Here is a 24,077-nt window from a genome sequence, read left to right as displayed (position 1 = left end):
GTCTCCATTGACAGCCACGTCCAGTCCCCACCCCCTCCCCCCGCCGCCGGCCCCCAACTTCATGTCAAAAACTCAAACTCAAAATAACTCAATAACTCAGAACTCAATAACTGCATCGGTATTTACCAAGCAACGTATGAAACACTCAGGATTCGCAGATGAAGCTGAATCCCCATTTTCTCGAGGAGCGAACATCCAGCCAGAGAGAGACAAATATAAACTCATCAGCACAGTAAGACAGGAGACCGGTCATCCCAGAAGCAAAGAAGAAAATGTGTTGTCACCGGCATGGAGACGAGGCACCGAACTCCGGAGGGGAAGTCGGCGGGAGCTCTGCCTGACCGGGTCACAGCCGACTTCGTCTTGAAGGAGAGACACATCTGACCTTGTGAAGAAGGAAGGAAGGGGCCAGGGGGTTCCGGGCGCGCACGCCTGGACGTTCCAGAAGGTGCCTGGCACAGCTGAGGGAAGTTTCACCAGGTGGAACTGTGGTTTGAGTCGGCTGGAGAACGCGAGCCTAGCAGCAGGAAGAGAGCTAGAAAGGCCACTGGCAGGGCGCCGGAGGCTGCAGATACACTGGCAATGTTTTTTTCCAGATTTGCTGGTTCATTTCTTACACGTTTTAATATTCTTTTTGTTGTTTCCATGTATGACATGCACACGATAAAAAAAAAAAAAATTAAGGGGCGCCCGGGAGGCTCAGCCGGTTAAACGTCCAATGTCAGACTCTTGGTTTCCGGCTCAGGGGCTCAGGTCGTGGTCTCACGGTTTGCGGGATCGAGCCCCGCATCGGGCTCTGGGCTGAAAGTGCGGAGCCTGCTTGGGATTCTCTCTCTCTCCCTCTCTCTGCCCCTCCCCGGCACGAGTGCGTGCGTGCACTCTCTCTCTCAAAATAAATAAATAAACATCAAAAAATAAAAAAATAAAAAATTAAGGGCACCTGGGTGGCTCCGTTGGTTAAGTGTCTGACTTCAGCTCAGGTCATGACCCTGCTGTTCATGGGTTCAAGCCCCGCGTCGAGCTCTGTGCTGACAGCTGAAAGCCCGGAGCCTGCTTCGGATTCTAGCTGTCCTCCCCCCCCCCCCCCCCGCCCAAATCTCTTGCGTAGCCTGGATTCTACCAAAGCTTTCTTTGAGTCTAGGAGCTACTCATGCGTGTTTCCAATGATTTTCATCGTTTAAGGTAGTTTAGATCTGGCTTCGTTCCCGGCACCAGAAAGAGTCCTGAATAATACAACAGTGAAGAGGTTCCACTCGTGAAATTTCCAGAGGGCAGAGAAGTTTTTGCCAACACTTGGGCCTCACAGATGGGGAACAGCTTTGTGACCTTCAGGAGACGACTTCCGGGAGACGGGGAACGGCGTGTGCGGGTGGCTGGGCCTCAGGAATCTTCAGGGTGAGGAGAAGGTTTTCATTTCAAGAGCCAAAACACACTCATCCCTCCCGGGACCCCCACCTGGGTCTTCCCTCTGGGGAAAACTTAAACTCCTGGAATCCTAGCCCGTATCTGAACACGGGTTGGTCACAGGCCAACTCCTTCTGGTCTCACGCGGTGATGAAACACGAGTGTGTGTCGCCGGGAAGCCTTGAGTTACACGTTGGACGCGATGTGTCTCTTCCAGTTAGCCTTCTTGCCGCCACCGAGGTCAGGCCAGCCCAGTTTCCCCAGTTTCCTCTACGACCGTTGCCGGGCCTCATCGGCCACTGGTGTTTGCTTGGGTTCCACTTGGATTGGCTTCCGCAAAACGCACCGGAGCCAACAAGTGGCGGAAGCTGCAGAAACAGGGAATCCCCGAGGAAACAACGACGGTTTTGAAGCTGGAACGCTACGCTACTTGATACCTGTCAGGGAGTTTAACGATGCGCCATTTTGCAAAGCGGGTTTGACCAATGGGAGCGTGGTGCAGGGAGCGGACTTCTCTGTCCATCCCGTCTCCCCCCCCACCTGCCCCTCGTCCTGCTAGAATCCATCTTCCAAATCCTCTCTCATCTCCAAGACATGGTTCTTACCGAAGATTCAGGAGAGTAGATTCTGTGGCTTCTATGAAGGCAAAACTCTGACTTTATAGAGTAGGAGCAGCCGCGGTGGGCGGGGACATGCCACTGCGCCCAATCCAGGCCCACAACCACTCGCGGCACCCAATCCAGGCCCAGAACCACTGCGCCCAATCCCAGCCCACAACCACTGCGCCCAATCCCAGCCCACAACTACTGCGCCCAATCCAGGCCCACAACCACTCGCGGCACCCAATCCCGGTCCACAACCACTGTGCCCAATCCAGGCTCACAACCACTCACGGCACCCAATCCAGGCCCAGAACCACTGCTCCAATCCCCGCCCAGAACCAGCCGCATTGAGGGGAAGGGCTGAGCCCCACAGGTGATTGCTCTGCATTCAGGATCTACCCCCAGGACTTGCAGAGCCCCGAGAATGTTCACCAGATAAGAAAAACAGGGTGGCCCTGAGCGAAAGGATCGAGGAGAGGGAGAGAAAGGTGATGTTCGCTTCCTCGTGTGAGCTCCTTGGTTTCCGGATGTATAGACTGGGCAGCAATAACCCAAGGAACACACGGGTCCCTGTGCGGAAAGAAAGGCAACGACGACCTGTGCGGCCAGCTTAGTTTATGGCCTGAGGGCTCAGTCCCTTAGGGGCTCCGTCACCCTGCCTCCCCGACCCTGTTTCCTCCGGCTCATTTGCATTGGATTCGCTTTCTCCTCAGTCGTCCCCGACCCGCTTCCGAGGGGCTCTGCCCAGAGGACCACCACCCCGGCCCGGTACCAGGTGCATCAGGGGGTCCTCGCCCTCCTATCCCCTACCTCGGAGGAAGAAGGTGACTGTGAAGAGAAAGCAGTGTTTCTGGTGCCAGGAAGGGGCTGAGGGATAAAGCTCAGGAAGGACAGAAGAAGGGCGACGATCACGAAAAAACGACCAAATGTGAAGTGGTCTGAATTGGGAAGGGAGAGGGGAGAAAGGCCAGCAGCTCCCTCTAGGGTCCCCTTCCTTCCTGGGTCTGAGTCCCTAGAATGCTAAAGAGGCAGGGCACAGACTTCAAGGTGGGAGCCAAGGGCAACTGGTGGGAAGCGGAGGGAGCCGCAAAAAGATCTAGAATAGCGATTCTAGAATGGTGATCCCAGAATGGTGATTCCAGCTGGGCTGGTGTCCCCCCCAGAGGCCTGACGCCCCACCGGGCCCCCATGGGGTGGAAAGAGGGGCCGACAATTCCTGGGAAGGAGGGGATCGGTGTGGGGCCCTCCCTTTCGAGCGCAGAACTTACTCGATCTTGATGAAGGAATCCGGCCCGTGACGTCACCGCGGCAGATGGCCAAGAGGGCGCTGAACGGGACGGGGGCAGTGCCCGGGACCTCTACCCTCACCCTGGTGGAGAGGTTGAAGGCCCACCACAGCAGGGCCGAGCCCGCGAAGGTGCCCACCAGGATGAGGACGCGGGTACGGCCTATCCCACCCTTCACACAAAAGGGTGCCGACTGGAAAAACGTGAGGGGAAGGCACACGAGTTCGATTTTCTCACTTCCTTTGGGGTTTCTCCCCATCCTTAAACCACCATCCAAGTCCCATCTCCTCTCGGCTTGCGGAGTTCTGCCTCCTCCCTCCCGGCCCTGTCCCCTCCTGTCTCTGTGCCCTGGCCGGCGGAGAGCCTTCCCCTCGCTGGAACCCTGCACGGGCCCTCGCAGCCTTGCGTTGTTACTACGCTTTTTCTGGGTGTCCCTGGGCTGGAAGTCCCTGGAGGACAAGAGCCCCGACTGAACCTCCCATCACACTCGGCCCCGTGCTTTACATGCGAGAAGATCTCAGCCAATACCTGTTGACAGAAAGAGGGGGGGGGGGGAAATAGCAGACGCCAAATCCGTTCCTCGGTGACGTCGAGAGAAGTCAAGTTGTTTTCTGATGCTCAGCTTTCCCTGGCAACGGTCGTCGCCTCTTGTCCCCTGTCTTCCTGCTGACGGTCCGGCTTACCTTTTCTCTTATTTCTTCTTTTCATCGTTCTGTTTCAGCTTTAATCCTATGACAGCCTAACCTCTTCAAGAGTAGAAGCTCGCGGTCCTCGCCTGTGTCCCCCTTGGTAGGGACACTCGGTGACATCCTAAGTATGTGAACTCTACCTTCCTCCCTGCTGTCTCTGTTTAAAAAAACAAAAAACAAAAAACGTAGCAGGGGCCCCCCGGTTGGCTCAGTCGGTTAAGCATCCGACTCTGACTCCGGTCACGATCTCACAGTTTGTGAATTTGAGCCCCGCATCCACAGAGCCCGCTTCAGATCCTCTGTCCCCCTCTCTCTGCCCCTCCCCTGCCCATGCTTTCTCTCCCCCAAATAATTAAAACATTAAAAAAACCACAAACCTATATCATTTCCCAGGGCGCCTCGTTGGCTCCGTTGTGGAGCATGTGGCTCTTGATCTTGCGGTTGTGAGTTCGAGCCCCATCTTGAGTATAGAGGTTATTTAAAAAAAAAAAATCATTTCCCACACCTCTCCACCCAGCCATGTCTTTGTTTTCCTTGGCACTCGTGTACCTCAAAAGTTATGGCTTGTGTCCTTCGTTCTAACTTCTAATACTGACTAGGCAGGAACACTGCATTCCTGTACAAGACTGAAGGTTCCTGTACAAGACTGAAGGGGACTCGAGAGAGATTACAGGATAATCAGGGAGATACCTGGGGAGATAAAAGTGGAAAACAGTTTTGTGTTAAGGGTGCACTGGTCAGACTGCCCACTTCCATCCTTCATCAGAATACTTTTAGCCCACGTGACACCTTTGGCCCCTGCCCCTACTGACTAGCACGCTGCTTGGCCAACGGTGGACACTCGGCAAGTTTGTTGATGAAGGAATTAATGAGTAAGTGAATATAAAGAATAAGGAGAGGACGACGCAGAGGGCTGCTAAGAACCTTTCTGGAAGCTTTCAAAATGCAGATTCTGGGAAGGCCAGGACTATCTTGTCCATTCTATTCATTTCAGTGTTCTGAGCCCTAACATACTGTCTGTCATGAGGCAGGTGCCACATAAATATTTTTGGAACGAATGAATGATCCAGGAACACAAGACTCCTCCTCGGGGTGGAGGGATTTGTCACGTTCACTCAGCTGACCTTTCCTGTTAGGTATACACTATACCAAAATGTTTAAAAATTCAGTTGGAATTTTGTCGAGTGTGCAATACATTTCTAGCTCAGAACTATAGGTTTTTGTATGAGTCCGTTGTGCAATTAAGAGGATAGTCTGCTTGTGCCAGTGGCCGGGGAAAGAAGGGATATTTGTGGCGGGAAATCAGATGTAATTCGACAAGGTAAAGATCGCTTTTGACAACCACGTGCACTTGGAGACCCAACCCTGAGACTTAGGGACAGTAGACATGGCAAAGGAGTGTCTTTAAGTTTCAAGGTTGGCAGGAGCTCCATTGGAAAGGGCAACATATTTTCTTGGCTCAGTGGCCCCAGGGAGTGTGATTCTTGAGTGCAGTTCAGTACGATGAGGTGGGGTCCACACACAGGTTCCAAACCTTTCCCAACCAGAGATCTATACCTGAGCTGATCTAATCTGTAGAAAACAGAATGACCATTTTCTCCAAGGGTGGCACCCAAATAGTTCCATTCTAGATGCCTTAGGAGAGGTTAATTCATGACCTCCAGTGGACACCTTAGTGCACGAGGCTGACTTAGGTTAGTCTGAGAAAAGATGGACCAAGGCTCAGTCTCCTACACATTTCCCACGTGAGAAAAGTTTAGGATTTTCTCAGGGTCTATGTAGCTCTAAAAAATAATCCTTTGAGTTAGTAGCTTCAGTACACTAGACTTTTCCTCGGGTGCCCAGATGCCCTTTATCCGTCTTGTGGAAGACAGTGGGACATTACTTAGTGCTCTTAAGTTCCGTGGTAATCTTTTATCTGAGTTGGAAGACACCTTTAGGGGCAAGTGGTATTTATAAGCTTCCAGAAGACTTCAGGGGCTCTTTTGCCTCTTTAAACACATAGTACCTTTCACATAGGACTCAACATTTTTCTATCTTACAGTACAGTTTTTGTTTGTTTTGACATATCATATACGCATGTACATGACAAGTGGTAATTTAAAAAAAAAGAAGAAGAAAGTGTCAGGGATAGAAACGGCCAGCTAACTCTACATAATCTGTCTCCCACGTCACCCACCCCCAAGAAAGACCCCGCACTCCGGGTAAACGTAAAGACACACACACACACACACACACACACACACACACACAACCTGGAGCTAGCCCCTCCCTCCAACCACTCATCTCACAACTCTCCTAGCTCTGAGGTCTTTAACGCAGTTAGATATTTTGAAAACCTAGTTGAACGTGGCATTGGGACACCGGGAACTTGGGGGAGCCGATCTCGGACCTGTTCCGGCTGTTTGTCCCGGGCAGTTCCCATGTCCTGTCCCGGGGAGGGATGCCGGGGGTGGGAGGAGCCGCGGGCTCCGGCGACAGGTCGCGGGTCACTCGGCTGCAGCGGGCAGCCCCGCACGCGCCCTCTGGCGGCCGCGAGCATCCTCGGGTGTTGGGACACCGCGGGGGGGGGGGGAAGGTGGGGAGGAGAGGCGGGGAGCGGCCTCCGTGCGCCTCCCCCCCCCCCGCCACCGGCCAGCCCTGCGCGTGGAGCGCGGTCCTGGGGGGCCCGTCGGGGTCTCCCGAGCGCGTGCACCTGTGTGTCCCTGGAAGCAGCCGCCGCCGTTTCCGCGAGCAGAGCGCCCTCCGCGCCTTCGGGCCCCGGGCGGGGTGGCAGAGGAACCGGCTTCGCCTGGGCGCGCGGGGACAGCGGGGGACGCGCGGGCTGCGCTCGCTTCCCGCCGGCGGACGCCCCTGCGTAGGCCGTGTAGCTAGCGACCGGAAGTGGGGAGCAGGTGCTCCAGTGGCGCAATCGGTTAGCGCGCGGTACTTATACAGCAGTATGTGTGCGGGTGATGCCGAGGTTGTGAGTTCGATCCTCACCTGGAGCATCGTTTTCCGCCCAGAGGCGGCCTCCCTCCGGAGAGACCCTTTCCTGCCTCCCTAGGCCCTTGGGGACCGCATCCCACCATCTTCGATGTGTTTGAATTTGTTCGATAGCAAGTATCCTCCCGGTTCTCCTTCGCGCTTTTGAAACAGAATAATGTGAGAAAGCGTTTGCAGACCGAGTCTGTTGTGCTGCGGTGACTTAGCTTCTCTCTTTAGCCCCACCCTGCCCTTCCTGCACCCCCCCTTCCCACTTTGCTCTAAAGACGATGGCTCATGGGGAGCCCCGGGCACATACTTAGAAAGTGCTGAGCAACTTGCCTGCTGTGACGAGCCCTGAACTCCATTAGAGGGAACTCAGAAGTGACATTTCCTGTCCGATGAAAATTCCAGCTTCGGGGAACAATGAGATGCTGATTTCTGATTTCTGAAGACAGCATCACCTCTAGTATCCCCCCGCCCCCACTTTACCCTGATGAACCGACAACCATGGCAGGTTGAGCAGCTCTGGTCACCTGAGAAGCAGAACCTGGCATCCCCATATTATCCAGCTGTCTGGGCCTGGAACGGGACGAGCGACGATGACATCCAGAAACCAGAAATCTGCAGACCAACAGTGCAGGAATAAGCAGAGTGCTGTGCATGAGGTTGGTAGGAAGTAGGTAGTGATTTTGACTTAGAAATATGCGGCTTCCCCCCCGCCCCACCCCCATGAAACAAGAAGCCCACCTGGTCATGGATCTCATCACACCTCCTCACTCTGCCCCAAAGGGTAAATTGAACTAGGTAATTTGGAGTACTTTTCCCAGCTGTAAAGATTATCCCCAACCTGAGCGCATGTATGTCCCACCCACAACAGGATGCAGAAAGTAGTACATGGAATGAAGCGGAGCCCAGAGAACTCTCCCTTGAGGTCTGGATTCCTAAACGTGTCCTGCATGCGTCTGGACATTGTACAGTCACAGAGTGGTCTTCCTGGGGAAGCGTAGGGAAGTCCCATCCAGGACAGCACCAGATAATAATAAAAATGGACACTTTCACACTTCATAGCTTTTGCTCAGCCACCGGAGTACCTTGGAGACTGTCAAAGTCTAATCTTCAAGTATCAATGGAGATTAAATGGCAGAGATTTATTTAGGTTGTTCATGAGGAAATGGACAGTATAGTAAACTAGTTCAAGTGACAGGAGAAGAGACTGGTAAATGCATTATCAGTGGGGAAAAAAAAAAAGAATGCTCAAATAATATTGCAAACTTGAGTGAAAAACTAGCGAATGTCCCACAGAACAGCAAAAAGTATAATCTTTGGGGTTATTTTCCAAAAGACAGAAACTAGTTGCATTTCTGCTGGACAAGAATCATTTGAAATTAATCAGTCTTCTGCAGGATAACTTTTAACTTTACGGAGTCTAAGCCCTGGAGTAGCAATATCCGAGAAAATCGGTTGCCCCTTAGGTGGGCATGTTGAACATGCTCTAATATAATTTTGAAAGGATATTCTGTAATCTTTTCGCCTTATTTTCAAGATGTGGATCATTTTTCTTCCCAGGTCTAGCATCCTAATTCAATTCTTTGGTCTCTGCCTCCATCCAGTCGGCCGCCTGATGGTCAAGACGTCTCATGGTGCAAAAAGTTGCTTTTTATTAAAGCACAGGGACAGGACCCGTGGGCAGAAAGAGCTGTGCAGGGGTTGTGAGGAGTGACTGATTGTATACTTTTTAGTTAGTGGGGGTGAGGGATAAGTAAGTCTCCAAGGACTTGGTGTGTGTTGAAAGTGAGATTTACAGGATCTTGGAGGGGTGGCAGTTGTCAAGATAGGGTTACCCTTTATTGTCTAGTAAAGCATGAGTCATGAGAAGCTGTAGGCATGTCATGCTCTGCGTGTCTCCAATGCGCATCAGTGGGCCACGTGTTGTCAGATAATTCATTTTTGGTTACTTTCTGCCGGCCTTTGCTTTCCTCATCAGATCTTATTGAACATCTGCCCAATAAGTATGTTTTGAAAAGTGAGTTGTGTCCTCAGTGGTAAGCGGTTATTTCCATAAAGAACTGTTGTGATGCTATCGAAACCACTCTGGTGATACTCAACCTGGAATGTTTTGCTAGATGTTGGTAGGCAGCTACAGAAGAAAGGAGAGAGTGGTTAGCTACTCTCCCCAACGCGCTAAGCTGTCATGATAGCAGATCTGCGACGAAATTCTGCACGTATATGATCATTTATTGGAAAGCAAGCAGGAAAGAGTCATCAGATCTGTTCTGTAAGTTCAGCGAAGTTCCTGTGTTTTTGTTGTTGTTTTCTTGCTAACTCAGGTATAATTGACATATAACAGTGAGTTCATTTCAGATGTGCAACATAATGATTCAATAGTTGTGTATATTGCAAAATGACCACCCCAATAAGTCTAGTGAACATCCATTACCATACATAGGTGTAGTGTTTTTCCTTTGATAAGTACTTTGATGATTCCCTCTCTCAGCAACTTCCATATATGCAATGAAGAATTAACTATAGTCGCTATTCTGTACATTACATCCCCATGACTCATTTATTTTATAGCTGGAAATTTGTACCTTTGAACTTCCTTAACCCATTTTGCCCACCCCCACCTGCCACCTCTGTCAACCACCAACCTGATCCCCAGCCCCCCCGCCAAAACTACTTTTCATGAAAAGTTAGCCTGAGGCATATGCAATAATTTTTCAGACGCAGAATTCAGCCAAACTTCTATCAGACTCAGGAAAACCAGAACAGACTACAGGGCTCCTTTAACTCTTATTATCTTTGGACGCTATCTCTTAAATATCTAATTCGCAGTTCTTGGGCACAACTAATTTACCTACTAAGACCACATTTGATATCCTAATTAATTAACAAGGGCAAATTTCACTAAGGAAAACCAATTTTTAATATGTTAATCAGCAGAGCCTCTGGCGTTTGTCACAGATAAGACAAGTATTTTTAGTGGCCACTTCTGTACCGTAGGTTTCTGTTTATGATGCCAGCTCGCCATCCTCCGGAGTGTGATATCTGGGCAGTGGCCTGACTCTAGAATCATTTAAAATCATTAAAAACATTTTTTTCTTTAGCTTATTTATTTATTTTGAGAGAGAGAGAGAGAGAGAGAGAGAGAGCAGGATCGTAGGAAGGGGAGGGGCAGTGAGAGAGAGGGGGAGAGGGAATCCCAAGCAGGCTTCGAGCTCTCGGTGTAGAGCCCGTCCAGGAGCTCGATCCCACAAACCGTGAGATCGTGACCTGAGCTGAAATCAAGAGTCAGAATATCAAAACTCTGGAAATAATCTCAGAGTTTCTTCCAGGTCAAAAGATTCATTTAGAATTTGATTTGGGGAAGTTTGAGAAAAGTATCAAAAAAGATTTTAAAGCACTTGATCAAATAGGATCATAGGTCACTGTGAAGCAATACTTTGTTATCTATTGAATCCAAGTGTCAGCAAAAGATTTTAAAGGGAAATACAGGGGCTTACACAGTTGTTAGCAAAAATCAGCTCTTCTAATATTGAGAAGGCTCTATTTTCCTAAGTAATCAAAGACCTGATAAACACAGGAAAATATTTTGGCAAAACATAGAATTTTCTAGGCAGATAACTTTAAATCATAAAAAAAAAAACCTTTTATGATCTCTTACCAAGAGCAGACCAATAGTTCAATAAACTTTGTCTTTTTAACAGACGAAAGAAATTTAAGTTCTAGTTTTACATCAGTGCACGGTTACTATGAAAGCTTAAGAAAAAAAAAAAAACAACCCTTTAACAAATTCATTCAATCTTATCCAGCTTGATCACATGCAAAATTCCTTTCCCAAGATTCCTTTTTCATAAACCTTCTACAACATTCTATGTCCGTTTTAGTTCATTTAGTTCATTTAGTTCATTCTTTCCCATTCAGAAATAACCGGCTTTACTTTAGGACAAAAGTACACTCATTTCTCTCAACAAAAATGCACCTTCATTCCTCCTTCCTATTCTTACCCAAAACAAAAAACTCGAAAGCAAACCAAAAAACCCCAAACAAACAAACCCCACAAAACGCAAACACCCACATCATATTTTCCTTGCATGTACAATGTTGAACTATTTCTAGTAGCTTTCATTACATATATTGTTAGAATGCTTAACTTTTAGAAACCTTCATTTCTAGTGAAAACCAAACAGTAAGGAATTGTGAACCATTACACCAGCATTCTTTAGATTGGGAAATTTATGAATACATTTCATAATTTCTAAAAGCCTATGCCTTTTAAATTTTTCCAACGTAGCACCAACATATCCAAATATCTTTTAGTTTCTCTGTAATAAGAAGCCATAGGTAGATGAATCTATGTTCAATAAGTAATGCTTCAGTATTTTATCTTATTTGGAAATGATCTAGATGTTTAATGACTATCATCTCATTTAACTTAGTGAAAATCTAAGGTTTTAAGTTACCAAAAAGATTTTTTTAATAGACATAAATAGTGCTGAAAAACTTACTTATGTACTTTCCCCTTACATCTACTTAATTCATTTGCTCTTAATTATGTTTAGGTTTAGTTATGAACATTTCACAAGACATTAAACAGCTAACCATCATGTTTAAGTTCTTTTTCTTGCCGACAGATTCTGTAACGGAGAAAACATGAGCTTATTTGATTTGTAGTAAACCCAGATAGAATAAAAGTATTCTATTTAATGCTGGCAACTCTAAAAAGTCTCTTCTAGTTAAATCCACAAACTTCAGACAGCTTTTATTTATTATAGATTGATCCTAGATCATGTGAACTGAAAAAACATCTAGGTTAAGTTTCTATTATATTTCTGATGATTTCGATAAGTGCTTTTCTTAATCCTCTCTTACAAATTAATTTTGCTAGTACTATCTGGAGGTAGAAAACACCACATACGTACAGATGAAGGATGTACAGATAGATGCGGAGACCTTATTGTTCTAAAGTTTTAAGCCATGAGGCGTGTATAACGATGCAAAACTCACTAGTTCATAAGCGAATGGCTGGATCCAAACTCTTTCGGCAGATGGAATAAATTGAGGTTAACCGCTCAGATGGCGATGACACTTTTTCGACTAATACTTGTGGAGAGGACACCAAGGATTTGTATTCGTCCTTGACAAGTCACCTCATGGTGGCTGTGGGTAGATTTTTGACAAGGGGGCTCCCACAGCCATTTGTATTTTTAAAAGGCCTGCCGCCTGGCCCTGTTTTCCTTCAGTCTTGGGAATTGGGGATGATGTAGATAAGATTTCTTGAAGAGGTTATAAGCCTTTTGAGATAAATAAGGAAGGTTTGGGCCGGTAGGCACGAACGGGTAGAGAACTTGAACTGCCTCTAGAACGGTTTCTCATTTTACAAGAGTTGTAAGGTAAGGGCGATTGCTCTCAATTTGTCAAAGAACCGGGTCGTAACTTAAATGACATCACAGATCCGTGTCTCCAGCCTCATGACCCACCATTTGCTTCTTTCTGGGTACATAGTTCTAATTTTAATGTGGGGTGAGGGAGGCTTTCAAGAATTCCTGTCGGGCTCTGAACATCAGCTTCCAATCTGGCCAACGTTTCGGCCACAGATCTACTTAAAAGAAAATCCTTTTAAATATGCTGTCAGTCTTCAGCTTGAACAAACAGTAAATATTTCTGGCAGTATTGAATAACCCCCTCTGAATGTAAGTGGGGGCCCCAAAGAGGTTGCACGGGATGCTACCTTCCCGAGATCCAGACCCACTCCCAAAGGCAGCCAAAGAAAGAGCCAACAAGTCTCAAGCAGAGAGGCGGGAAGCCACAACTCCTCAGAACATAAAATAAGAATGAGGAAGGCAATAACCAATGGGTTTGGATTTGGAAGGAGGGACAATGTGAAATTTTATTTTCCTTTTTCAACTGGGCACTATAGACAGAGATTCAGAAAAGCTGTTTCTGGTAAGAACTTTTTTTTTAACCATTTTTTTTTTACCTTCATTTACCATTTTTTAACCATTTTTTAACCTTCATTTACTTTTTTTTTTTTTTTTTTTTTACCATTTACCAGTCAAACACTGGCTTCCAGGATCCCCTCTGCAGACGCTGTTATCTACCGGAGATTCAGCTTGATTGTTGAAGCGAATAACGTCTTTACCAGAAAATCCCTCAGTTTTGTGAGTTCTGGGAGGGGCCCAAGTGGGACCGTGGAAAGCAGATGGGGGGGTGTCTATAAGGTGATTAATTTGGCCGACTTTGGTTCATGGTCCTGTCAGTGCAGTTCAGACAGCAGATTAGTAGAGTGAGAACTCAAGGAGGGTGAAGGGAGCAGGAAGAGTTATGTCAATCTTTTGAATCAGGTATCTCTTGTATCTTTTTCATTTTTTTAAAAAAATTTTTACTGAGAATACACTGAGGGTTGATGGGGGTGGGAGGGAGGGGAGGGTAGGTGAGGGGCATGAAGGAGGGCACCTGTTAGGATGAGCACTGGGTGTTGTGTGGAAACCAATTTGACAATAAATTTAATATTAAAAAAACAATAAATTTTTTTAACATTTATTTATTTTTGAGGGAGAGAGACAGAGCACAAGCAGGGGAGGGGCAGAGAGAGAGGGAGACACAGAATCCGAAGGAGGCTCCAGGCCTGACACAGAGCTTGAACCCATGAACAAGATCATGACCTGAGCCGAAGTCGGCTGCTTAACCCACTGAGCCACCCAGGGACCCCATGTCTCTTTGGTTTTTTATCAGCTTTTTGGCAATGAAGCTGTTTCCTGGATTTTGAAGGCTTTGCTTGTAAGTACCCTTCTTAAGTGATCTTATCCAGTTGGAACATTCCTCAGAGTGGTTTCTGCGATTCCACATTATTCAAAAGTTCACCCATTTCCCCAGAAAGGCACTAGAGTCGGGCCCCGGGACCAGGTAGACGGAACCGATCTGACCTCTGGATTCGCTAAGATGTCGTGGTGATGAGGACCCTGCCTTGTGATAGCCGTTGCAAAACAACAGCAGTCAATGTGTTTTCTCCCCTTTTGAACAGGGCGGGGGGCTGAAGGAAGCTCCAGAAAACAGAAACAAAAGAGTACTCATCGGGAAAAGTGCCGCCTTTATGAAAACCAAGAGGACGAGGCTCTTAAGTGGATTCCACCTGAAGCCCGGAGAGCTCGAAATGCCAGGAGAGCAGAGCTGGAGCGCAGGAGAAAACTGACCTCACACTCCAGGCTTGGGAGAAAGCAGTGGGCTCGGCGGGTGTTGGCACCTGTTTGCTCGCCAGCCCTGGAGCTGTGAGGGGTCTTCGCTGGCTCCCACTTCTCCGACACCAAGGGATGGCGACCTCAAAAATCAGAACGGCCGGTTATTTTATTGGCAAAATGGGCTGATGTGGGGAAAGCCAGGAATCACAACGCGGGACCAGCAAACTGTGGGAACACCGGCGGCACGTCCGGAGAGACAAGGGCCAGGCTGGCTTCATCAGGTTTTAGGAGCAAACCGGGGAGGATTGATGTGCACAGAAGTTCACTGGAGAAGAACGAGCGTTTGAGGCCGCGGAGGTCTCCCCTTGGCTGCAAGCCTGGTTAGTGCGTCGTTTCCGGGCGCGGCGGGGTCCTCCTTGGCGAGGAGGAGGGGCGTGCTGCATTCTAAACTGGGGTTTCCTTTATTCACTTTCACACACACACACACACACACACACACGCCGTGCACGTAGTGCAGCACTGGGGGCCAGGGCTTTGGGGAACACAGCCCCTGAGGGTGTGTGTGTGTGTGTGCGCGCGTGTGTGTGTGCACCGTGCTTTGCGTGCTGACTACATATTGAAGGAACGGCAATAATTGCTCAGGCAAGAACGTCAGAGCCACGTGACAGGGCTGGCAGAATCGAAGGCTGGAAAGAAATCTCTTTCCCACTTCCTGCAACACCCGAACAAGCCCCCGATTGCCCAGTACGGGGCCTCTCTTTAAAGCAAAAAGTAAATCTGCTCGTAGAAGCCTCGAGTGATCTGACGCTCTGATGCACGAACGCAGAAGCGATCCCTAACGCGAATCTAACGCTCCGCTCCTGGAGGAGGTGGTGCAGGGTGTACTTTCCCCACATCTCGGCCGGGCACTCCGGCGGGGAGGCTGGTGGGAGGCCCTGCTGATCAGCACAAAGGGGCTGAGACTGGCGTAACCGAGCGTTAGAAACAGTTTCATATTTAACACCGTGTGGTCATGGGTCAAGAAGGAGCCGATGCAGAAGGAGAAAATGAAGTCTGCCCAATAAAAGAGAAGGAAGCAGGCCATGAGGAGGAGGGCACTCCGCGTGGCTCTCGTCTCTGGGCTGGAATTTCGCTGGAATCTGGAGCTCCGCAGGTGGAGCACACTCTGGCGATGCTCGCACAGACGGAAAGCCATGTACCCGCTGCTCCAGCCCATGAGGCTCTGGGAGGTGATGTCCCGCAGCGCCATGAGAGTCAGGAAGAGCCACCTGACGATCAGCCCAGAGGGCAGCATGTGGCAATAGGAGTGGGAGCCAGACGGTGTGATCCCGGACCCGTTCGTGCTCTGGGCGGCTGTGATGTAGGAGAGCAAGTTGGAGCTTATCAGGGAATTCAAGATCCAGAAGAGGAGGAGAGAGGGGAGCACTTGCCACGCGGTGCGGGGCTTGAGCTTTCTCCACGAGGAGGTCCTGGGGCTGATGGTGATGGCCTGGACCACGCTGAGGAGACAGGTGGTGCACATTGACAGGCCACGGGCCACTCTCCCCAGATAAAACACAGTTTTGCAAGTAGCAGTGCCTAGGCCATTTCTGAGATGAAAAGAGACGGTGATATCTTTGCTCCCTTTGGTACAAATAATGATCGTGTTTGCAAAAGCCAGTTGGGCGAGGATAAGGTGTATGGGTTTTTTCTCGGGTCTCGTGAGAAAAGCAGACGCGTGTCCCGCAAATAGAAAGAGGTTCCCCACAATTCCGGGTCCAGTAAGAGAAAGCAAGGTTATTCCCCGGATGACCTTACTCCAAATCATCTTCTGACTTCACGCACAAAACTAGGAAGGACTTGGGAGAGACACGAAGAAGTAAAGATGACATAGTTTAGGTCCGGGGCTTTTCTGGGTCTACTCCAGCGAAAAGGACACTTTCAGTTCCGAAGGGTGTAGATGTATATGGTTCTGTCACTCGCATGTCTCCGGTCTCATTCTCCGCTCGAACATCTCTCGTATAACCCACGCTAGAGCGTCCCCCTGCCATTCCCAGAGGTCCTTCTATCCCTGTACACGTACCCCTCGTGTATCAAATGGCCGTGGCAACATGCTTCCCGGGCAACAGCTCAGCGAAGGGCCACAGCACTCAGTCAATTTCCAAGCCGTAATGCTGAGTATCATTTGGATGCCTCCTCCTCACTACTCCTTCCCAATAAATGATCTCACTGTTTAGGAGTGTGCTGGTGCTCCCTCCCGACCCCCCGCCCCGCCTCGCCCCCCCTCCCCCAGGTGCTCTTCCCGAGCACACTTACCGCTCTGATACTGTGAATTCCAAAGAATTGTACTTGGCTAAATGAGAGTGTTTACACAGGGGAGTCTAGTGGCTTGTTCACCGCCTCCAAGGGCGGTAGGAAAGCCCGGTCCCCTTTCCTCAAGCGGGGCTAACTCTGGTGACCTTGGTGTTCCGGATTTTCCAGATGGGTGGGATACTCCCCTGCCCCCCTCCCTACCTGTGCTGGTCCCACTCTCCACTTCTCCGGAGGGCAAAATCAAAAAGCAAATCAAAATCAAAACTCAGGAAAATTCTCCCAGCAATTCATCAGAGGAAGAGATTTGGCCCCATGGGATCCAGCCAAAGGCTCACGTCGTGCGGACTCAGCCCCTTCCCCTTTGTCAAACGTGGTGATTTTCTCAATCAGAAATGCCCCCACCCTGCGGGCCTAGGCTCCACCACTGTCTCACGTTGTGATTTACAGAACCCGCTCATCACTCTCTCTGTTTATTCTCTTTCTACATCGTAGTCGAAATGAGATCTTGAAACATCAATCTTCCTTCTGCTTCACTTCTTGCCAACCGTACGTGGCTTCACCTGTCAACCTCCTTCTAAACGTGTCTGCCCTCCACCATCTGGCCTCCTGTCCTTCTCACCAAATTCACTTCTGAACTGCCTTCGCCCCTCCCCCACAACTGTGCGTAAACTCCGATGCCCGAGGCCCTCCTGCCCTCGGCCACCCCCTTCACCCAGCTCACTGCCGCCCGTCTGTCACACAGCAGCTTGGAATTTTATCGTCTGGTGCCTTTGCCTGAATTCGCTGGGGCCCGCTGCCCTGGCCTGTTTACCTGTTTCTTTCCTTCACTGGGGAGCGGAGCACTTGAGAGGGTGCTGTCTGCGCACTGAGTACCTACGGGACCCAGCACGGTATCGGCTATCAACCGCTCAAAAAGTCGTTTATGAAAATAGGATGAAATGAGGCGTATGGTTATGCTTGTAAAACTGCCTGGTAATCGCACAGACGGGTTCATGAGCCACTTTGGAGAGATGGTTGAGATGGACAAGTCAATCCACGTCGGATAGCACGTTCAGAAGGGACTTCAGTGTGTCCTCAGATGGGTAAGCGAGTTGAATGTCAGAGCCTCCCTGATTTAGTGAATGACATCGGTCATCCTTTGGGAGACCTGTACATTATGATACATTTCTCCTTCCCGCATCTCTGTGTCTACCTACTTCTGCCTGGATTCCAACCCCCCCCCCCCAACCCGCCCCGCCTCGATACACCTCTCTACTCTCTGAAACACCGATAACAGATTTTGAAAGAATTTGTCTTGGCTTTGCTGAAGGGCATCCCAAGTAGACTGGGAAAGCTGAACACATATATGATCTGGAGGGTACTGGAGACAGAGGTTACATATATATATTTTAATAAGCTCTCACAAGCTTCTTTTTTCCTTAAAGATTAATTTATTTGTTCCCCTGCCTCAGTTAAGTCAACACGGCTTGCAGCTTCATAAATGAAAGGTACATTACATAATAGAGCTTTGGATGACAAGAACATTTGTTTACTAATTCAAAAACACATTGTTAATGAATAGAATGAATGACTTAGGGGCGCCTGGGAGGCTCAGTCGGTTGAGCATCCGACTTCAGCTCCGGTCACCATCTCACGGTTCATGGGGTCAAGCCCCGCGTCGGGCTCTGGGCTGACGGCTCAGAGCCCGGAGCCCGCTTCAGATTCTGTGTCTCCCTCGCTCTCTGCCCCTCCCCCGCTCACACGCTGTCTCTCTCTGTCTCTCAAAAAAAAAAAAATGTAAAAAAAATTTTTTTTTAAATTTTTTTAACGTTTTTATTTATTTTTGAGAGACAGAGAGAGACAGAACATGAACGGGGGAGGGGCAGAGAGCGAGGGAGACACAGAATCGGAAACAGGCTCCAGGCTCTGAGCCATCGGCCCAGAACCCGACGCGGGGCTTGAACTCACGGACCGCAAGATCGTGACCTGGCTGAAGTCAGACGCTTAACTGACTGCGCCACCCAGGCGCCCCTAAAGAATCATTTTCTAAAAATGACTATTAGTGTTCCTATGTGTCCTCGCACTTCAGAAAAAAAAAATTATTTATAATAATGTACTGTATCATTGGGGGGGGGGGCTGGAAAAGGAAAACATCAGAATAAATAAAATCTTAGTAGAGCAGGCAAGCGTGCCCAGTGCCGAAAAGGCAGAACTAACGGGCACAGAGCCCCTCTGCCGGGAGGGGACGTGCACACGAGCTGAGAGAAAACTCCAGAGAGTCAGTGCGTGCGCGCACACCCGGGTGAGCCGCCCTGGGCGTCCATCTGACGTGCCCCCCCCCCCCCCCCCGTGAGGAAGGGGCAGCTTCGGGCACAGCGTGGACCCCCGGGCTCACCTCCTGTGCAGCACAGAGAAGCCGCGTCTCCCGATGGGCTGGGAGGCGGCCAGCTGTCCTCCCCCTGGGTCCCGGCCGCTCCTGCCGCACAACCGACCCAGCAGAGTGGCTCCGACTCTCCTCTCCTCTCCTCTCCTCTCACACCTGCCCGGCCCCGCCCTGCCCCCCAAAGGCCTGTGTCCAAAGCCAAGGCCGGCGCCCACCCGTGGCCGCCAGGGGTACCCACCTCGTCAGCTGCACGCGGCCCTGCTCGGGGAGAGGGTGTTCTGGCCGCAGCGCCAGCCGGGCCCTGTTATACCTCCCCGAGTCCCCGTGCCCCTGGCTCAGGCGCTGAGGTCACGATGTCAGTGTCAAGGGCTCCTTGTGCACCAGGTGGGTCCCCGGGGCCCACTTCTCCCCTCTCCCTGATGCTCTGTAATTTGCGGAGCCGGGAACCGTCCTCATGCAATTAGAGTAAACGCACTGCAGGCTGAGCGCTGGTGCAGCTGGGGCCCTGGTGGGGGGGCCTGGGGTCCCCGGACCTCATTAGGGCCTCCTGCCACCCCCACCCCCGCCCCACTGGCCGCCACAGCTCAGGAACAGACACCTGAGAATCACAAGTGCTCACTTCGTGAATAGTTTAAACTGCACCCACACTGATAACAGAAGATCACTGAGGGGCAGGGTCAGAATCCCCACTCCCCCCCCCAACTCGTGATAGACGGGGTCCAGAAGGGAGCAGGAGGGGGACTCCTGGGGTGCTGGCTTCCTGATCTGGGGGCTGGTCGTGGGCTCTGGGTCAGTCCATACAGCTCACTGAGGTGCTCCCTTCTGAGTGTGTTCATTTCTTTTGCAAGTTTGCCTCCAAATGGTTGGTGGCCCAGAAGGTCAGGTGCTGCGGTCATGGTCCAGACCCGGGTCTGAGTGTAACACTTATTATTTTGCTTTAATTTTTCTTTCTCTAGTAATGCTCATCCTCATGGGTGTGAAATGGTATGCTAGGATGCTTTTTATTCACTTTTCCCTGATGTTGAGCCTCTTTTCGTGCTTATTGGCCATTTGTGTGTCTTCTTTGGAGAAATGTCCATCTTTTCCATGTCTTCTTCGTTGTCTATGTTTTTGGAGTCACATCCAAGAAATCATTGCAAAATCCAGTGTCATGGAGTTTTGTCTTATTTTATTTTTTTGGTAAGTTTTATAGTGTTAGCCCTTAAAGTTAGGTCTTAGGTCCATTTTGAGTTAATTTTTGTTTGTGGTGTGAGATAAGAGTCTCATTTCCTTCTTCTGCATGTGGATATCCAGTGTTCCCAACACCATTTGCCGAAAAAACTATCCTTTCCCCATTGAATGATCTTGGCACTCTTGTTGGAAATCTTTTGATCAAATATGTGAAAGTGCATTTCTGCATTCTCTATTCTATTCTATTCCATTGGTTTATATGTCTGTCTTTAGTCCAGTACCATATTGTTTGATTGCCATAGCTTTGTAATCAGTTTTGAAATCAGGAAGTCTGACATCTCTAACTTTGTCTTTTTCCTTTTTCCAAAATGGCTTTTCGCTATTCGGAGTACTTAGAAATTCCATATGAAATTTAGGTTGTACTTTGCTGTTTCTGTGAAAAACATCATTGGAAGTTTGATGTGGTTTGCATTAAATCTGTTGGTTTCAGGGTAGTATTGACATCTTAACAATATTAAGTTTTCCCATCCATGAACATGGGATGTCTTTCCACTTATTTATGTCTCCTTAATTTCTTTCAGCATTGTTTGTATGTTCAGTGTATGAACTTTTTGCCTCTTTGGTTAAGAGTATTCTTAAGTATTTTTGTTCTTTTTGATGGTCTTTGAAATGCAATTGTGTTTTTAAATTCCTTTTTTTGTATTGTCCATTGTTGGTATATAGAAATAACTGATTTTGGTGTGTTGATTTTGTGTCTTGCAACTTTGCTATACCCATTAGTTCTAACAGGATTATTTGTGGGGTCTTTTGAGTTTTTCACAAATAAAACTTTATAGTCTGTTCCCAGGGATACTTTTATTTCTTCCTTTGCAATTTAGATGCTTTTTATTTCTTTTTGTTGCCTAACTAGTACTTCCAGTACTGTGTTGAATAAAAGTGATGAAAGCAGACATATTTATCTGGTTCCTAAGCTCATAGGTTAAGCTTTCAGTCTTTCCCCATTGAGTATGATGTTTGTTGTGAGTTTTTCATATATGACCTTTATTATGCTAAAGTAGTTTCCTCCTATTTCTAGTTTGTTAAGGTGCTTTTTTTTTTTTTTTTTTTTTATCATTCTAGGGTATTGAATTTTGTCAAATGTCTTTTCTGTGTGAATTGAGAGGGACATGTGGTCTTTTCATCCTTCATTTTGTGCTAAATTTATGTTAAAGGAATTTTTTTTCTTGTGCCAGCATAAAAAAAGATAATAAAATTTTTTTTCAACATTTATTATTTATTTTTGGGACAGAGAGAGACAGAGCGTGAACAGGGGAGGGGCTGAGAGAGAGGGAGACACAGAATCGGAAACAGGCTCCAGGCTCTGAGCCATCAGCCCAGAGCCCGACGCGGGGCTCGAACTCACGGACCGCGAGATCGTGACCTGGCTGAAGTCGGACGCTTAACCGACTGTGCCACCCAGGCGCCCCTAAAAAAAGATAATAAAAGAAAAATGTTAGGATATACCGTATGTAAGGAAATTTTGATTGACGTGAACCTTATTTGTCTGCGTCTATAATGCATACAAATAACACTAATTTTTATTTTTTATTATTTTTTAAAATTTTATTCATTTGGACAGAGAGTGTGTGTGCGTGTGAGGGAGGGGAAGAGAGAGAAGGAGAGAGAGAATCCCAAGCAGGCTTCACACTGTCACACTGCTGGGATTGATGCAGGGCTCATCTCTGGGCTAGATCTCAGGAACTGTGAGATCATGACCTGAGCGGAAATCAAGATTTAACTGAGCCACCCAGGCACCCCAAATAATACTGATTTTTAAAAGCAATAGAGCATGTTAAGATATCAGACAAAGTTGACTCAATGTTGAGAAGTTTAATTTTTAAAAAAGCTTATAAATCTTTCACTGCAAATTGTACAAGGACAATATAAAAAAAAGAGAGTGAGAGGAAGAGTAAAGTTACTTTATTAGGTTGTATTCCTGTTAAAATAGATAAATTATTTTCTGCCCAGAAATGAAAAGCTCTTTTTTATCACTGAAGATTCTTATTAACTCTCTGGGTCTTGACATACTCTCAAATGATTTTTATCAAAAGCTTCTTATTAAAAAAAAAACTGATAGGGGCGCCTGGGTGGCGCAGTCGGTTAAGCGTCCGACTTCAGCCAGGTCACGATCTCGCGGTCCGTGAGTTTGAGCCCTGCGTCAGGCTCTGGGCTGATGGCTCAGAGCCTGGAGCCTGTTTCCGATTCTGTGTCTCCCTCTCTCTCTGCCCCTCCCCCGTTCATGCTCTGTCTCTCTCTGTCCCAAAAATAAATAAATGTTGAAAAAAAAATTAAAAAAAAAAAAACTGATAAAGCTCATTCCTGCTTCTTTGTACTATATTTGAAACATATTGCCTGAAGCATACCTTGCCTACAGATTCTGAAGCTTTATGGTTATATCTCGTTCCTCTCATCCTTTTTGCTGGCCAGGCTGAGAGTAAACATGAGCTGAAGATATCTTACACATCTAAATGATTTTCAGATTTTGGGGTGCCTGGGTGGCTCAGTCAGTTAAGTGTCTGACTTCTCAGGTCAGGATCTCACAGCTTGTGAGTTCGAGCCCCGCATCGGGCCCTGCGCCAACAGCTCGGAGCCTGGAGCCTGCTTCAGATTCTGTATCTCCCTCTCTCTCTCTCTCTCTGCCCCTCCCCCACTCACACTCAGTCTCTGTCTCTCTCAAAAAATAAAGAAACATTAAGAAAATGTTCATGATTTTCAGATTTCAAGATTCTCACTAGTCAAGCAAAATATCGTATATTTATGATATAAAAAATGGGGGTGACTAAAAAGTACTTGCGGTGGACATTCAGCAGCAGTTAGATCACAATATGGTGGAGCTGTCCTATTTGCAGGCCCATCTCGTTGATTGACCTTCACTTTGTTACATTTCTTACACATTGCAGGTTTGTGTCAACCCGCTGTGGAGCAAGTCTGTGGGTGCCATTTTTCCAACAGCGTTTGCCCACTTTGCGTTTCTGTGTCTCATCCTCGTAATTCCCACAATATTTTAAACGTTTTCATTATTATTATATTTATTGTGGTGATCTGTGATCAATGATGTCACCACTGTAATTGTTTCGGGGTTCCGAGAACCGTGCCCCGAGACCATGTTGAACGTAATCAGTTAATGTTGTGTGTTGAATCACTATGCTGTACACCTGAGGCTGAGAGAAGATTGCGTGTTAAGTACATCATGCAGGGCCCCCGGGTGGTTTCCCAAAGCTGGGCTAAGCTGGGGGTACCACTGGGAGTTCACAGGGGTGTATACAGAGCTGCGATCCGCGAGGACCTGACTTTGACCTTATCTCAGCAAGGGCTCAAGAGGTCACATGGCTCAGCGAGTTGCCCTGTTTGCAGTTACTGAGGGTCTAACACCTTTATCCCTGGACTTGCAAGTCTCTGGAAGGGGACTAGGGGCTCCTCGACCAGGAAATTATTTTGCCTGGAACCTGACACAGGCTAAGTCGCAGGCTGAGAGGGTAGTAGTGTGGGGAGAGTTTAAGCTCCAGCGGGACAGGTGGAAAAGCCTGGATAAGGTCTTCGCATCCTAAGAGTGAAGACCAGGGAGGCTGGTGCGAGGGTGGAGAGGAGCCCTGCCCGCGGCCACAACACCCACCTTCCTTCGGCCTTGAGGAGAAGGCACCTGAACACACGTGACGAGGAGGCTGGGGATGCGCACTGACAGCTCCCGGGGCTGCGACCCTCTGGCCTCCCCCTGGGGCAGCAACTGAATCTGGCATCCCCTGCCCCCAATCCCCCTTCCACTCCCCACTGACTGTGCTGGGGCCGCGTCTCTCCCGCCCTCGCGGAATCTGGGGGTGGGGGGTGGAGAGGAGACCCCAGGGCGCAGGGCTCCAGGACCCTCACAGGCTCTCCACGCAGCTCTGTGAAGCATCAGTGATCTCAAGTTCGCCAGTGTAACTACCCATCACAGTTAGAAACTGGACAATGACTTTGGGGCAGGGCCTAATAAGGACCTGGTGTCTGCCTCTCCTTTCGAGATTGTCTTGTGAGCATTTGCCAGGACATTCCGGGGCACCATGACGGCAGTACAGAAAGTTCGAGGAAGGCTATCTGTCACTTTATTGTGACCC

General features: G+C 48.6%; 1 protein-coding gene and 1 non-coding gene across 2 annotated transcripts; one reads left to right on the top strand and one right to left on the bottom strand.

Annotated features, from left to right (window-relative positions):
• Positions 1–6,877: 6,877 nt before the first annotated feature.
• Positions 6,878–6,971, top strand: TRNAI-UAU. The gene is made up of 2 exons: positions 6,878–6,915; positions 6,936–6,971. It is a non-coding gene; the product is annotated as a tRNA-Ile (tRNA).
• Positions 6,972–14,958: 7,987 nt separating this feature from the next.
• FELCATV1R16 (vomeronasal 1 receptor felCatV1R16) lies at positions 14,959–15,930 on the bottom strand. The gene is given in 1 exon segment (NM_001167488.1): positions 14,959–15,930. A coding segment is annotated over 1 exon segment (972 nt).
• Between the last annotated feature and the right edge of the window lie 8,147 nt (positions 15,931–24,077).

The sequence above is a fragment of the Felis catus genome, chromosome B2, assembly GCF_018350175.1.
Source record: "Felis catus isolate Fca126 chromosome B2, F.catus_Fca126_mat1.0, whole genome shotgun sequence".
NCBI classification, from domain to species: Eukaryota; Metazoa; Chordata; class Mammalia; order Carnivora; family Felidae; genus Felis; species Felis catus.
This window is presented reverse-complemented; position numbering and strand designations above follow the sequence as displayed.